Source organism: Eulemur rufifrons, chromosome 1, assembly GCF_041146395.1.
Source record: "Eulemur rufifrons isolate Redbay chromosome 1, OSU_ERuf_1, whole genome shotgun sequence".
Classification (NCBI taxonomy): Eukaryota; Metazoa; Chordata; class Mammalia; order Primates; family Lemuridae; genus Eulemur; species Eulemur rufifrons.
In genome coordinates this window covers 70,696,909-70,713,641 of record NC_090983.1, presented here as the reverse complement: position 1 = coordinate 70,713,641, position 16,733 = coordinate 70,696,909, and the positions used below count along the sequence as shown (strand labels likewise).

At 38.1% G+C, this 16,733-nt stretch overlaps 2 protein-coding genes across 10 annotated transcripts in view; one reads left to right on the top strand and one right to left on the bottom strand.

The window, feature by feature from the left end:
- Positions 1 to 6,048, bottom strand: part of PRPF40A (pre-mRNA processing factor 40 homolog A) — a 49,414-nt gene extending 43,366 nt beyond the window's left edge. For 5 of the 9 annotated variants that reach the window (XM_069457280.1, XM_069457106.1, XM_069457197.1 and 2 more), the window contains exons 1-2: positions 5,653 to 6,048; positions 4,314 to 4,445 (exon numbers count right to left, since the gene is read on the bottom strand). In XM_069457280.1, coding sequence (XP_069313381.1) covers positions 4,314 to 4,445; positions 5,653 to 5,928 — 408 coding nt within the window. In that variant the 5' untranslated portion in view covers positions 5,929 to 6,048. Of the gene's footprint in view, positions 1 to 4,313; positions 4,446 to 5,526 lie in introns of all 9 variants that reach the window. The other 4 variants (XM_069456954.1, XM_069456802.1, XM_069456888.1 and 1 more) reach the window with 1 other exon arrangement.
- Positions 6,049 to 6,663: 615 nt separating this feature from the next.
- Positions 6,664 to 16,733, top strand: part of ARL6IP6 (ARF like GTPase 6 interacting protein 6) — a 30,865-nt gene continuing 20,795 nt past the window's right edge. Inside the window, exons 1-3 of the mRNA XM_069457578.1 lie at positions 6,664 to 7,347; positions 8,866 to 8,919; positions 15,576 to 15,708. Of these exons, the coding sequence (XP_069313679.1) occupies positions 6,948 to 7,347; positions 8,866 to 8,919; positions 15,576 to 15,708 (587 nt within the window). The 5' untranslated portion in view covers positions 6,664 to 6,947. The remainder of the gene's footprint in view (positions 7,348 to 8,865; positions 8,920 to 15,575; positions 15,709 to 16,733) is intronic.

Here is a 16,733-nt window from a genome sequence, read left to right as displayed (position 1 = left end):
AATTGTTGCATTGGATTTTTTAAGAATATTTTCCATTTGCAGTTGGTTGAATCATAGATATAGAGGGCTGACTGTAAATGGAACTAAGTATTTTAGTTTTATTCACCAAACAAAAATTTTTATTTTATCTTCCATTTTTTTTTTCCAAATGAAAAAGCAACAGTAAAGAGGCAGACATTAAAAACAACAATGCGTGGTAACAAAGTAAAGTAACAAGTAACCACTGCAAACAGTCACATGTAACACTTACTGACTTCCTGGCTGCAGAAAAGAATGCATGTGTATTTGTTTCATTCATTCAACAAGTATTTTACTGAGCACCCATGATGTGCCAAGAACTGTGCTCAGCACCTATAGGCTTCTTAAAAAGACAGAACATAACCCCTGCCCCCTAGGAGCCTACAACCTATTACTTTTTGGGAAAATAACACAAATAAAAAAACCATAAAACAAAGTAAATCAATAACTAAATGCCAAAATAAGTCAAAGCAGTAAGTTATGGGCAGATTACATACGATTTTCTTGAATAATTTGAAGGGGAGATACAAATTGGCCAAAGTTATTTCTGAGAAACTCTTAGAGAAGGCAGGACTTGAAGTGGTAGAACTTAGGTAAGCAAAAGAAAGTTATGGTGATAGTGAGCTGGGGGCAGGAGGGCAAGAAGAACAGCATAAGCTTGAAGCCATGAACTAATACAATCTCTGAAGATATTATGAAAAGACCAGCCTGGGTTCAAATTAGGGAGCGTGAAGACATGCAGCTTTGAATTATGCTTTGACATGTACTATGGGAGATTCTTCAAAGTTAAGCTACAGAATTTAGATACTATGCTATAGGCACAGAAAAACATTGGAGATTGTTGGGCCAGGAGATATACTGAAATCTAGAATTATTGGGGATTCAGCCTTGAAGCAAGAACACCAATGAAAAATTGTCAGTATCTAGTATGACGACTTGGGCTCAGATGGCAGCAGAAATAGAAAAAAAAAATAAGAGCTATCAGAGGCTGTCTTATTCAACATAAGAACAAGAAAATCAAACTCATTTGTAAAAAGCAAATTATTCATTTATCAGTTTATTGACCAAAGACAAAAAAAAAAAACCCAAAAAAACTTGAATAAAAAGAATTAGTGGGGCACTGCCAAAAGAATTTCCTATTCTTTTCACATCAACCCATAAAATTTCATATCATCTACTCTTCTCATCAAATAGGCTGTTAGAGCTGAAAAGGACCTTAAGACTCTTACTCTACTCTTCTCATCAAAAGAATAGGAAAATTAAGACTCCAAAAAGGGAGAAAAAGAGAGCCTACTAGTAGGACTCTCTTGGGTAAAGGCAAAATCATCTGTGAAAATGAAGGCAGAACCTGCATGTCCTTTGTGTAAAAAAGACAATAAAAGAATAAGACATGAAAACACTTTAAAGGCAAAACACTTACTATAAATATGGTGGAAGAAGAGAGTCTCACACATAACTATATTTTGATGCAAATCTCTACAGAAAATTTTTTGAGTATTGCAATCAAGCAGTAAAAAAAATCTTTATTTTGCTTTATTAACATAGTTTTTTAACCAGTGATCCCTCCAAAAATCTTAAATCACATATCTTGTAAAGTTTAAAGAACTTGTAAGGTCCCTTCCAGCTGTAAGATCCCATAACTCTAAAAGTAGAAGCATGACTTTCCCATAAAGTTATGCAGAGTAAGAAAGAGGTGAATTTCACCTATAGGATAGACAACTGAGATAAACTTGAAAGAAATATTATTAAGCTCCATTAGATAATTTCCAAATATTTATTACTACTAAAAGATTCAGCCTAAATTGTGAAAATGACAGGTCATCTCATGAATTAAGAAAAAAAATTTGACACATTTCTTTACTTGTTGCATTTGAAAAATTACGAGCCCAGCTTCTCCAGATCATTATGCTGTCCAATCTGCATAATATTTTACAAACAAGTTTTAATATTTCATGTCATATTCCGTAACATTCCAAACACCACAATCATTTAGCAAGTAAGAGTGCCACCAATTTTAGTCTTCAACTGGTCCCAGCATGAGATTTTCATGCAAACTAGTCAACAAATGTAAGTTCCATAATCTTCAGTTCCAAAGTCTAAAGAATTTGTGAACTAACTTTTTAAAATTGGATGGCAGAATCCTACAAACTGTCACCTCTGTGAATGATACAGGTACCCTTCTTCTCAATTATCTTCTGACCACTTACTGCTCATTAGTACTTCTAAATAGTGGCAGAAGAAATGATGCAGAAAAAGGATCAATTTTGCTGTTTATCATCAACTTTTATTTTTAAGGGAATGTTTACAGAACTATAAATAATTCTCAAATTATTTGAGGATTCAAATTATCCATGTTCTCCCAGTCTGTTATAAAGCTAAAATAAGAATTAGCTTTGCCAAGATTTGGACTCCATATTTGTTAGCTATTGAGGGGAAAAAAGGGAATGATCTAATTTTGAGAAAAACAGTAGAGATTTTCTTTGGACCCTCAGAGTTGGACTCTTACTAAACATTCATTATTAGAACAGGAGCCACCAGAGGGAGAAAGATTTCTAAACATCTTAAAGGCACATGGCATATTATTGGCCTAGGAAAAAGGTAGAAGAAAACCACAAGGCAAAATTGAGAGTACCTAATGGATGTGCACTAAGTAGCAAGTAAACTTACTAGAAAGATGGTCACCAATATAGCTAAAGAGAAAGGGCCATAAAGCAAACTGTGACCAGCTTATGTCAATGAGATACATAAAAGTACTTTTAAAAAATAAAATCCGCATTTTTTTCCCTAGAAATGACAAGCTGGTATCTTGATTTCGGTACTGCAATAGCACCATTACAGCAAGGGTAGGCAGGTCAATCCCTTGCAAAACTTACCTTGATTGGCCCAATGGAAACAGAAGGCCCCAGAAAAGAGAGAAGCATCTGGCAGTAGCAAATTGTTTTATTTTATCTTTCTGTGGAAAGAAACTAATTTTAAATAAGAACCAGAGCATTTAAAGAATAAATATTTTTAAAGCTCATTATCTAGTTAGAGAAGCTCCACCAAGAAAACAAGAAGAGCTCCTTGCTGCTTAGAGATGGAAAGAAACAGAAGAGGAATCAGAGTTGTTTCTCCATCACCTAGGGAGTTTTAAAATTTGTGTTATTCTAGAGTAACAGAATAAAAGACTCTTTTATTTAAAGAACTCCTGCAGGCAGAATCTTTTGGGCCTGGTGCCTTTGAATAAAGATTTTTATGCAAAATCAAGGGCTATATTCCAAATAAAAAAAAGAAGAAAACCACTTGACATTAAGCCCTTCTACTAAGATTAAGTAAGAGAGAGATACATAGCAAGCTCCTTTTTCCACTGCAATTTCACCAATAACTTTAACTCATCAAAGCTTAAACAATTATCAAAGTAAACAGTATGAATTAGCAAAAGATCATATGAAATTGGCTTTCCAAAATATTTTGTTAGCCTAAATTTTTGATGATTTATAGAGATACTCAAGTGGAAACAACCCACCCATCTAAGGATCTGTTTATTATAGAACCTAAAATAGGGCACAGAATTACTCATGGTAACTAAACCTGTTACCTTTCTCGGATGCTACTCTAAAAACTCAGTTCTACCAAAGTCACTGAGTCGGCATTAAAACTTTTTGTTCCAAATCTCTCCTACAAAATGTCCATTTACAATTTATGCTAGAGACGGAAGGGGCAGCTCATAAGCAGGAGTGCAGAAGCAATAAGCACTTAAAAAAAATAATAGCATTTAAGTAGAAAATGAACTATCTGGCACTGTCCTATGAAGAAGCAGAATTGTAGAGCAGGAACTCCCACCCCTATCCCCTACACACAAAGAAGAAGATATTTCAGCTATAAAATTCATCCTAAGCCAAAGGCCTAAACAATTGCTATTTTCAGATTCTATGCATTTGCTTGGTCCACCAAAATAAGTTATGTTGCCATATCAGATAATATTTACTCTTAGGACATTAACGGTCAGTTGACATGCTTGAAAAAATACTGGTTAAATTAAAAAACCTAGACATACATTGTTACTTTTAAATTAAAAAAAGAAAAGAAAACTAGTTTTTGTTGAGGTAGTCAGTATATTTTTAAAACAGAAGACCTTTTCATTACACTCAAAATTTGGTTACAATCACAATTCAACATTTGGCTTATTTGAAATTATTTGGGCATAAACTAATCCTTAAGCAGCTACAAATATCGACCTAGATTTTGCAATCTTGACACAATACTGGAGGCAAAAATAGACAAATAAATGCAAAACAAAACAAAAACATTCTTACTTGTCCCATTGGTGGCCCTCCCATAGGGGGCATCATTTGTGGCATCATTCCATGAGGTACAGGAGGCATATTCGCTCTCTGACCCATAGGATGCATTCCCATTGGGGCATAATGCATGCCAGGGTGCCCCATCTGAAAAATAGTGGAAATTTAAAAGTTAGCAAGTAACACTTAAATGCTTCCCCAAAATCTCATTTTAACAAATCAGTTATCTGCAATAGCATAATAGTAGGCCAATGTGTGATTATACTATAGAGTTTATACCTTCTTGTTTTAAGCAAAATGCACCATGCTATTATTTAAAATGATCTTGCAATTTCCAGAACAAAATGGGAAAAGTTAAGATCATTACTGGACAGCTGGATAAATTTTTTTTTTCTTTTTTTAAAAAAAGTAGATTTAATCAGCCGCTAATTGGCTTGCTAAACTTAGAGAATATGTGTCGAATGCTAATTTAAAAACTGTTATGATGAAAACCACAAATTTGTCCTACTTCACACAGAAAAAAATAACGGGCTATTTGTATTTTGTAATGCTACTGATTTTAAACTTTCAAATGCTGCATTTACCAAATTAACTCAGATGAGGGCTGGTCTTATAATACACAAACACTATGATTACCAGGGACGCTTCACTCCTAACAAACTTGCTATTTTCTAACTTAACCTTTAAGACAGGTAAAATTCCTTCTCCCAAAAACACATTTTCAAAGACTGAGGTTCTGTCATTCGTAGACACTAAATGCAAACAACTAATTCATCCATTTTAACGCGCTCTGAAAAGACAACTACTTTCTTTACCTAGGTGTCCATTGTTCCAGGTTTTAAAGCCAGGTAATTATTTCCTGCCAATTCCCTGGCAGACCACCACCAGTAGTGAAAACAAATTTTGGCACCCACTTTTAAAGTCTTACAGAATTAAGCCTCTGCCTCCTCGTCCCTGCTAAACCGGGCCTGAGGCTTCAGAACGCTTACCCCGCCCAGGGCTCAGTACCTTCACAGCGCAGTCTAGGCCAAGCCCAGTGGGAACTTCCAGGGTCCCACATCCTCTTTGTGCATCCCCGCCCTCCATTTCTCTCCCTCAAAACATATCCCATCATCTCCAGTTCCTCCTTCGTCCACTCTCATCTTCTTCTCCTTTTGGAGAAAGCTTCCTGTCTCTCTGACTTCGCTTTTCATTGTGCTGCTTTCCCCCTGGCCCACCGAACCCTTACCGAGGGCCGTCTCCTCAGGAAGCCGTCAGAAGAGACCCAAGAGCTGGAGCAGAGGCTTGAGCCGGACAATCTCCGCTCCCCGTCCCCAGGGCCCTGCGAGGGAGGATGGCTCTCCATTTCACTCACCATGAGGCCTCCGCGCTCGGCTCCAGTCCCCGGCCTCATCGTCGGGCTAAGACTGCTCCGCCGGCGGCCACTGCCGCTACACATACCAACAAGAAGCGATCTGAGTGGTTGGCGCCCGCTAGGGCTAAAGGTTAAAGGCTGCCCTGCGGTACGAGGCGGAATCAGCGGGGCCAATAAGCTGACAGGCTTCCCTGCTGTCCAATCAGAGTGCGTCGCTGACACGCAGCTCTGTGGTGATTCGCCCCCAGCCTCAACCTCACTCGGCGTCGCCTGCATGGGGGGGAGGGAAGGGGACGAGGGAAGTTTCTGCGCCGAGTACTCAGCCGGGAAAACTCCACTAACTTCCCCAAGGGAAAGGGAAGACAACCGTGTCCCAGCTTCCCGAGCTTAGACCGCCTCACCCCGTAGGAGGTGGGGCAGTGGGGAGGGGGCTGCCACCTTCACCCCTCCCCCCCGGCCCGAGTTACGCCCCACAAACCTGAGGCCGCCAGGGGAGGGGTGGGGTGGAGGTGGGGTAAGCAGCTTCTAGCGTTAGCGGTGGCAGGGGCTGGATGCGCGCGGGCGTGCGGTGCTCGAGGCGGAGGGGAGGGGGCGGGGAAGGCGAGAGGAGGGGTTCTGAGTAGAAGGTACGAGCTCCGTACGCACCAGGTGGAGAACGCGCACCGGAGCGGAGGGGGAAGGAGGCGTGCCGAGCAGCGTGGAGGGAAGTTGTGGTCGTGGCGGGGAAAATCACCCTAAAGGGAGAAATGGATAGACAGTTAAGGTAAAGTGAGAGCGCCCGGCGGTAAGCTGCCGTTAATAGGGCAAGCCGTGGAAGAATGTGAGCGTAGAGTGGAGGAAGGGAGAAAGCAAATAGGTTTGGAAATGTGTATCGGAAGAACATAGGCGGACACTAGGACCCATCAGTCTCAAGAAGATGCGGCTTTGGGGGCTGCCGAGGCGCGCGCTAGCCTGGAGGTGACGCGGCGTTGGCTGAGGTCTCTGGCCGGGACCAAGCGCTGTAGAGGGGGGAGACTCGGCTGCCTTCGGCCTCGGCTCACCTCTCCCTGTGGGTTTCCTGCTCTTTCTTCCGCCTATGGCCCTGGGGTCCGGCTCTGGTCCGGGGACATCCAGCCTCTTCCGGGGTCTCTCGGCTCCCGTCCCGCCCTATCGCCTGTGGGGTTGCCCACCCCTGAGTGCCGGGGCCTGGTGGTGGAGGCCACGGCGACGGCCGGCCGCTGATTTGCTGTTGAGGGCGCGGGGCGGGGCAGGTTGGAGACGCTCGGTCTCCGCGGGGCGCACCGTCTTTTCCCGCCATGTCGTTCGTGGAGAGCGGGAGACACTTGGCTCCGCGGCGCCGCCGCCCCGACACCCCAGCCCCTTTCGCTCGGCCTGCGTATTTCGCCTTCGCTCAGGGGGACGGTTGGGGTGAAGGCGAAGTCGACGAGGAGGAGGGATGCGACCAAGTGGCCCGCGACTTGCGGGCAGAGTTCTCGGCTGGGGCCTCGTCAGAGCCCAGAAGTCGCTCGCTACTCCTTTCGGATGGGGCTGGGTCGCCGGTCCTGCCGGATAAGCGCAATGGCATCTTCCCGGCGGCGACGGGCATCCGAGCCCAGTCTCGGCGGTGGCCGGTCCAGGTCCTCTCTATTCTTTGTTCGCTGCTCTTCGCCATTCTTCTGGCCTTCCTCCTCGCCATCGCCTATCTGATCGTTAAAGGTACTGAAGCCGAGACTTTGAGAGGCCAGAGTAAAGTTGAGTCAGGACCTGGCATCAACCTCCCTTTCCCATGCCCTACCAAAAACCGGCAAGCTGGCAGTCAGTTTCACCCAGAGCCCTCGTCTGCACCTTTCTTTGCTTTCCCCCCTTTGTCTTCTCTTTTCTTAGGTGAAGGGGTCCTCCTGGTCCATGATCAAGAGACCCATTTTAAGAAAGGATCTTTTAATTAAATGGGTACTTTTGAAGAAATATCTTCAAATCCATGAACACGGGAGTGAAGTATTGGCACGATTAAACAAAATGCAGAACACCCATCATTAATAGGAGACAGTGAAAGTGCGTTTAAATAAAATAGGCTGTATATATATATGTTCAGAGGCTTTGTCCATAGTTAAAGATGTGTTAGCCACCGATGTCCTATACACCCAGAAGTTCTCAAGGACAAGGATTTCCATCCCGTAAGCCCAAATTTCTGGTTTTATAGGTGAAATAATTAGCTCCTCTTAGTTTTAAGTTTGTAGCCAAGTGTAGTGCACAAAGTTCTATTGTAGAAGGTGTAGTCTATGCTTCCTCTAATGGTTTTATTTTTCTGTGTCTGAAGTTGAAATATTGGCCAGTTGAAATCTTTTTCCAAGACTTATAAGGATGTATTGTATGGTGGGCTATCACAGTGGAAAGAATCAGACTTGAGTTTAAATCTCAGTTCCCACTAGTGTGTGACCTTGGCCAAGTTATTGAAAATGAAGAATTAAAACCAAAAAAAAAAAAAAAAACTTAGTTGTATGAAAAGCACCCAACACATTGTCACTCACATATTCACTTTACTTCACTAAATGAAATTAAATCTATTTAACTCCAGTTTTTATTTTTTCTCGTTGCTTCCCAGCCCCTGGTGGGCTGCAGATGGCATCTAACACCTTACCATGCTTGATTTTCGTGCAGAAGACAGATTGGCACGTGAATATATGAATTTTACCTCTTAATAAAGTGGTTTTGGGTGTAAACTGCCAATCTGAAATGTTTGGCTGCCAATGTTTCACTTCTCTATCACTCCTCTCCCCGTTCTTTTCACTGCAATCGTGATAGTTTTATTTTGTAGGTAGTTTATTTCTCTTTTTGCTCTGAGATACTGCCTTTGTATCATAAAGTCGCAAAACCATGAAAAGTGAAGTCTGTTGCAGAAGACATTGAACTGTGCTTATTTTGGAGAATGGAGAAAGGAAATGAACACAAAACCTAGTATTCCTTTTAATTTGCATTACATGGAATGTCTTTACTACAACCCTAGAGAATAAACATTACTCTCATCTTATATACACTATATAGCTGTGAACACCTATAGAGAGGTCTATTTGTTTGCTGAAGGTCACATAGCTAGTAAATTGAATTAGAATTTGGTCCCCGTTCCTTCTGACTCCAGAGCAGTTTCCACAGCTCCACAATTTCTTCCCAGCCTTTGAGTTACCCTTCAAATTATAAAATAATCTTTTCTACCCAAGTCTTTCTTTGTATTTACAGAGTTGCATGCTGAGAATTTGAAAAATGAAGATGATATAGACACTGGGCTATTAGGTATGGACTTAATTATCACTTGATTTGATTTTGAGCTCACTTTTGTTTTTCTAGAACATGTTTGAACATACAAAATTTGGGATAAAATACTTAAAAGTTTTTGTAGGTACTTTATTTCTCTTTTGCTCAGAGATAATTGCCTTTGTATCATAAAGTCACAAAACCACGTTAAGTGGAAGTCCACTGTGTACAGTTGATTCAGTCTTATATTTTTCATTTGCATGTGTTTGTGGTAAATGTTATTAGATTTTCTTTATATACATATGTATGCAGTGTGTATATATGTACCAGACACACTAGTAATACCTTTTGAATGTAACTATGTGACACAGGTCCAGAGATTACTTAACATTGTCTAATTACATTCTGGAAGAAGCTTCCCACACCTCTTCTCAGGACTTTAAAAATAAACAAACAAAGCTTCCTTACAAACTTAGCAAAGATAAATAATTATCTTAAGCAGACTTCAGGAGAAATTTAAGAAACATTGACCATACTTGCCCAGGATGAGAGTCAGACCTGAGTTTCTACAGAGTGTGGAATGCTATAATAGGTTTCCAGTAAAAAAGGTTATTTCTGCTGTATTTATTTCTCTTTACCAAAATGATTTTTAAGGGTTCAAAACTTTACCTGTCTGGCATATTTTACTCCTGTTTGCTCTCATTTCTTTGATTTGATCACTCTAAATTGGAGAGAGAAGATCAAATTTTATTTGGTCACTTCAAATTTGATCAAATGAGTCAAATAATGCCCCTTTCCACTTCCTCACCTGTTTCAGCAGGAAGAGAAGTGGAATTGCTACACGCTAGGTAGCAGGTGGGCAGGCAGTTAGGTGTAGGCCTTAACCAGTGCAGCTACTGTGCACCCACTGTGTTCATGTTGCATTGACAGGAAAGGAAAGACCACTTTCTTCTGCTCTTGCACTTGTTCTTTGACATGTAGAGAGATGCATTGCTCTAGGGATTTGAAGACTTGAGCTCTATCTATCAAATGTGATTAGCTTAGAGAGGATACTAAATTATTTAAAATACCTGCCATCCTCTTAAATTGGAAAACTATAGAATCCGATAAAGTTGAGGAAATTTGCTTTCAAAAACATCTTAAAATTATTGGTTAATATTATGCATATGGAACATTTAGGCTTTTATTAGTTGCTAGCTGTTAATAGTTTTTACAACTTCTAAAATTACCTAAATACAGTCATGTGCCCTGTAACAACATTTTGCTCGATAGCAAACTGTATATGATGGTGGTCCCATGAGATTATAATGGAGCTGAAAAATTCCTATCACCTAGTGACATCATAGTGCAACGTATTACTTACACGTTTGTAGTGATGCTGGTGTAAACTAACCTATTGCACTGCCAGTTGTATAAAAGTATAGAGCACGTACAATTACCTGTAATATTTGATAATGATAATAAGTGTTACTGGTTATGTATTTACTAAGCTTCTTATTGTTATTTTAGGGTATATTTCTTCTACTTATTAAAAAAGTCAGCTGTAAAACAGCCTCAGGCAGGTCCTTTGTGTGATATTCTAGAAGACATTGTTATAGGAAATGACATTTCGGTGCATGTTAATCACTGCTGAAGACAGTGGTAAAAGATGTGGAAGTGGAAGACAGCGATACTGACAATTCTGACCCTATGTAGTTCTAGGCTAATGTGTGTGTTTGTGTCTTAGTTTATGACAAAAAAAGTTTGAAAAAGTAAAAAAAGAAGAAAAAATTTAAAAATAGAAAAAAGCTTATAAAGTGTATAAAGAAAAAACACGTATATAGTGTGCTTGTGTTTTAAGATAAGTGTTATTACAAAAAAGTCGAAAAGTTTTAAAAAATTTTAAGTTTATATGGTAAAGTTACAGTAAGCTTAGTATATTATTGAAGAAAGAAAATTTTTTTACAAATTTAGTATAGCGTAAGTGTACAGTGTTTATAAAGTCTACAATGGTTAGTAATGTCAACTTTCACATTCCCTCACACTTACTCACTGATTCACCTAGAGCAAGTTCCTGGCCTTCAAGCTCCATTTGTGATAAGTACCCTGTACAGGTGTACCATTTTTAAATCTTTTATACCATATTTTTACTGTACCTTTTCTATGTTTAGATATGTTCAGATACACAAACACTTACCATTGTGTTAAAGTTGGCTACAGTATTCAGTACAGTAACATGCTGTGTAGTTCTGTATCTTAGGAATAACAGGCTATACTATGTCGCCTCGGTATATAGTAGGCTACACTATCTAGGTTTGTGTAAGTACACTCCATGATGTTCACACAGTGACAAAATCACCTGACACATTTCTGAGAATATGTCCCTGTCATTAAGCCACACATGACTATATTACATTTTTATTTTTTAATTTCATAAAATACATTAGTTACATAAGTATGGGAAAAAGAAAAAAAGTATAGGAAAAAAAATTCTAGATATTAAAGCAAAAGTTTTCACTAATCTACCTGTGTGTCTTTTCATATCTTTTTATATTCATTTACATATATATGTTCATTCAAAATGCATAGTTTTGTCACTGTTGTAAAAAAAAAAACATAATTAGAAGCATGTATATTTTGCAGATTTCTTAAAATATCTTGGAGTTCATTCTATATCAGTATACATAGATCTACCTCATTCTTTTTCATTACTGTTTAGTATTTCATAATATAGGCTTATCAGTTTATTTAAAACGTTCAACTGTCAGAAGCTTTACAACAGGGCTTGGAAATTCTCAGTGTGTAGTCATATTTAGTCCCATTGTTTATTTATGGTAAGAAGTTGTTTAGTAAAGGGTGTGTGATTGATTGCATAACGATTCTTTAATAAGAAATCTTTCTCTAATATGTGGGCATGGGAGTTTTGTTTTTTCCTGATCTTTTGTGCTTATGTATAATATGTGCAGATTAGTGCCTCCACATCTTCATAAAACTTCTGAAAGTTACCTCATCTGTGTAAGCTCAACTGTTAAACAAAATGAAAATATTTGCCATATATCAGTCTATTTTGCTGAAAGGTTTTATAGAAATATAGAGCGTTGCCACTATATTTTAGAAAAGTATCCCCTGAAACTAAAATAACTTATTTTGAAAAATAAACCAAAACAAAATATACCCTTAGAAAAGTGAATATAAAACTTCCAGCAAAGGGATTGGAGTAGGAAATCCCCAGACCCCCCTGTTTTTGCTTTGGGTGAAAACACTGAGTCCCAAGAGATTTCAGTTGATGGAAAAGATGAATTTCCATCATTTCGTCGGCTGATGAAAATTGAGCTGTAGAGAAGGAAGGATGTGTGTCTACTTATTTAAGGGCCTACATCCTTTGACAGCAGTTCTTCCTCTGGAAATTTGTAATATATCTTTGTGCAACTATACACTGAAGTACAAGAGTATTCTTTGTAGCATTTGTAATAGTGAAAAACTGGAATAATAAAAAGAAGTATGCAACGGAACTGTGGCTTTGTATACTGATATGAAAGATCTACAAGATAAAATGTTATATGAAAAAAGCAGAGTGCAGAACAAATTTTCTGATGAGAATCCTATTTGTGGAAAATAATCTGAAAAAATATTTATATTTTTGTACATAACTAGCTCCACATATGTACCTATATTACTTAGATATCTATATAATTTTTGGAAAGATGCGCAACGAACTCTTAGCTGTTTGTTTTTCAAAGTGGAATTGGTGAATTGGGGAAAGAAAGAATTTAACTTCATTTTTATATGCTTTTATTATAAAACAGTTACCCTAAATTTTTAGCTTCAGGATTCTGGAGATACTGACTTGTAACAAATTTAGTTGTTGGGAATTGTCAACTTCTGTGGCTTTTCTGCTTATTCATAAATGAATTGAGTAATTTTCAGATTCATAAGCACTTCTAGACCACTTGTTTTTGCCCTGTCATTGTTACCTGGCTTATCTGTGATACAGCTTTTGATTAGTTTAAAATGAATACAAAATAGTTGAAATGCCCAATGTGAGGCAAACACTTAGATTGTGTAATAGTGATCATTTTGGAAAAACTCAAGAATACTTGTATTAAATTTGACAGGTATGCCATTAAAGAACCTGAGTGAAAAAGCTTGATGGGCTTTAGAAAGACTCACATTTGGTTATTTTTAAATGTTATTTTGTGTCTTTCTTCACTTTTTTAGGTATCTAGAAGTTTCATCATTCCAGAGCAGTCCCCATGTTCAAATACTTGATATTTCTTGAGTTGATTACCATCTTTGTTCTGGAAACTTAACATTATTTTAAACTTAGAGTTAGCTAGTCAATTATTTTCTCCCCTCCTTACAGTTATTCTTCTAAATAATAGCAAATAACAGCTACTTGGCAATATAGCAATACATAAATTGTAGTTGTACTCTAAATTTCATAATTTCTTTTTTCACCCCTTATCTTACTGGGGTTGAGAGGAAGGTTGTACCTTAGTCTCTACTCAGGTTCTGTCCACCCAATCCCAGGTTAGGTTAAGGTTCTAGAGGCTGATGCTGTGCCAGGCTGATTCTCAAGACATTTGCTCAATTGAGTGTTGAAACATGTTTTATTCCGGTTAGGATGGCCATTCAGATGTAGCAACTTCCAGCCACATGACCATCTGCTGTTTTTATGCCCCACTTAGGGCAGAGTCATCTGCAGGCTTGGGCCTGGGCCCATCTGCTAAGACACCGTACATAGCTATACTATGCGTGTGGTTTTGTGTGGCCTTTTATAGATGGCTTTGCCAGGAAGCCCCAGCAGCACCCCTGCCTCTCCCCATGTATACACATAAGTGCAGGCACACATACAACATGCTTTATTCAAACCAGAGAGATCTTTCTCACTAGCAGATAAACCCCTCACCCTCTTTCTCCCTGTTTCACACAGACCTTTTTTTTTTTTTAAGAAACAGTGTTGCTATATTGCCCAGGGGAACTCCTAGCCTCAAGCTATCTTTCCACCTCAGCCTCTCAGGTAGCTGGGACTACAGATGAGTGTCACCACACCCAGCTATTAAAAAAAAATTTTTTTTAATTCTAAACCACAGTAGAGTCCATATAATTTTTTTTTTTTTTTTTAGAGATGGGGGTCTCACTATGCTGCTCAAACTCTTGACCTCAAGCTGTCCTCCTGCCTCAGCCTCATGCAAACATTTTATCTATACCACAATCATTTCATTGTCTTTGCTATCTATTCAGGCAGGATATATTGTGTTCCTGTAATTATTTTGCAACATAAAAATAAAAAAACACTCCAGCTATTTCTCCTTTCTGTTCTGCCACATCCCTCTTCTGGGGCAGTGAGCACAGAGCCCATTATCTCTTTAAAAGAAAGGAAGGGAAAGGGAACTATCAGGAGTAAAAAAAAGGTTAATCTTTCAGAAATACTTTACCATACTTTTTTGTTAACGCTTAATTGCTCTGACTTTGTATTTTAGCAGTTGTATCAGTCTGTTACTGGACTTCACATGGTTTACACACAGTCCACTGCATTTATTTCTTACCTGCTTCTTGTTAAAGGCTTCTTTGGTGGATTGTTTTGTGTAGCCAGGAAATTTGATAATTCATAAGTCATCTTCTAGTGTTCTCAACCTTTCCTTCCTGTATTTCTGAGGCATGGAACACATACTCTTCAGAAACCTGTCTCATGGAGGCAGTTTGAAAATGCTTCCACAAAGTTTCTGATACAACTTCCCTGCTCCTCCCCTATTCAAAAAGGATTGCCTGACTGGAAATTTTTTTAGAAGTTTACTTTTCTATTTATTATTTTGAAGACTAGAACAGTCATATGGGTCAAAATTCAAAAAGTATAAAAGAGTGAACTGAAAAGTCTTCCCCTCACTCCTGTCTCCCAACCACTCGTTTCCTCTCCCTACAGAGAGCCAATGTTAACCTTGCAGAAATTTTTTTAATATGTAAGTAAAACATATATTCATTTCTCCATATATATAACATATGCACATACATAATTTCCCCCTTCTTTATACAAGTGTTTATTGCTGTTCTGAACATTGACTTTTTGGCTCACCAGTATATTTTGGAGATCTTTTTATAATATGTCAGTACATAAAAAGCTTCCTTGTTTTTTATAGTTGTATAGTATTACATTTTATGATTGTACTTAATAAACCAACCTTATACCTCTATTGCTGATCATTTAGGTTGTTCCTAATCTTTTATTATTATAAACAAAGCTACAGAGAATAGTTTTGTTAATACATCATTTTATACAGGTTTTTATATCTTTAGGACAAATATCTGGAAGTAGAATTAATGGATTAAGAGATATGTACATGTATTATTTTAACAGATACTGCCAAATTGCTCTCCAAAATTGATTGAAAAATGTCAGAACATCTTAAGAGTGAAATGTTTTGACCATTTTTTCTGTAGTTGAATTTTATAAAACTGAAGATTTTATGTTCTTAGGTTGAATTTGCCCTCCTTTCCACATATTATAATTAAAAGATTCAATGATATGACTTCTAGTTGTGCTTTAGTAATTTATACTTCCACATGGGTTAGCTTGTACTAAGCTCAAATCTCTTACCCCAGTTCCATATAGTTGAGAAGATCAAAAATACACATGATCTGAACATGAGAACACTGGTTTATTCTAAATTGTTTTGCTGTTAATAATTTAAATTTTTCCCATCTCTCTTCCCATTAAGGATTCTGGACTCTGCTTATAATATCCCTAACTGCTGGATTCTCCTGTTGCAGCTTTTCTTGGACAGTGACTTATTTTGATTCTTTTGAACCAGGAATGTTTCCCCCTACTCCTCTTTCACCTGCCAGGTTCAAGTAAGTATTCCTGTTTCTTGTTTCCTTTTTAACCATTTCAACTCTGCTGAAAATACTAAAATACATAGAAATAGGAGGCTGCTTATTTGTGAGATATGATGAGGCTCTGGTCTTCATAAAACACAAGAGACGCAAGGTTTTCAAGCTTGTGAGCTCAGCCTTTAGATATATGGAGAATAATATTTTAAATTCCATATCTAGATAATGCAATGTTTTTTTTTAAAAAAAATGATCAATTACTTTAACAAGGGATATGATTCTAATGTAATGAGACATTTCATAAGTCACAGAAAAATTTAACATCATTTTTTCTTTTACTTATATCTCACTTCACTGAATTCCAGCCTTACATTTCTACCTATTTAATAGATCTTGCTACCTGGATTTCAGAAAGCACTTTGCACTTAGAGTGATTAAAACTCTGGTCTTTGTCTCAAAGACATCAGTGTTCACCTACTTCACTTACCGGGGCTTGAAACCCTTATTGATTATATCTATTCCTTCACCAACTCCAGTCTTTTCTGCCTTTTCAAATGTCATTGGAAGTCTTCCTTTTTGCACCACCCGTGTTTTTGTACTGTTAATACATGAGGCATTGGGCAGTATACTTGACTCCCTGGTTTTCAGTCTTCTAGGCTCTCTCTGTTCTAATTCACCCTGTAGACAGTCAGCCCTGTGTATCTTTGGTTCCATATCCATGGACTCAACCAACCACAGATCAAAAATATTTGGGAAAAAATAATAAAAACTAACAATACAACAATAAAAAGTAATACAATTAAAAAATAATATAACAACTATTTACATACCATTTACAGTGTATTGGGTATTATAAGGAATCTAGAGATGATTTAAAGTATATGGGAGAATATGTGTAGCTTATAGGCAAATACTATGCCATTTTATATAAGGGACTTTGAGCATCCACAGATTTTGGTATCTCTGGGGGATCCTGGAACCAATCCAGTGGATAACAAGGAGCAACTATACTGCTATCTTTCTAAAAACACATCTAGTGACAGCTT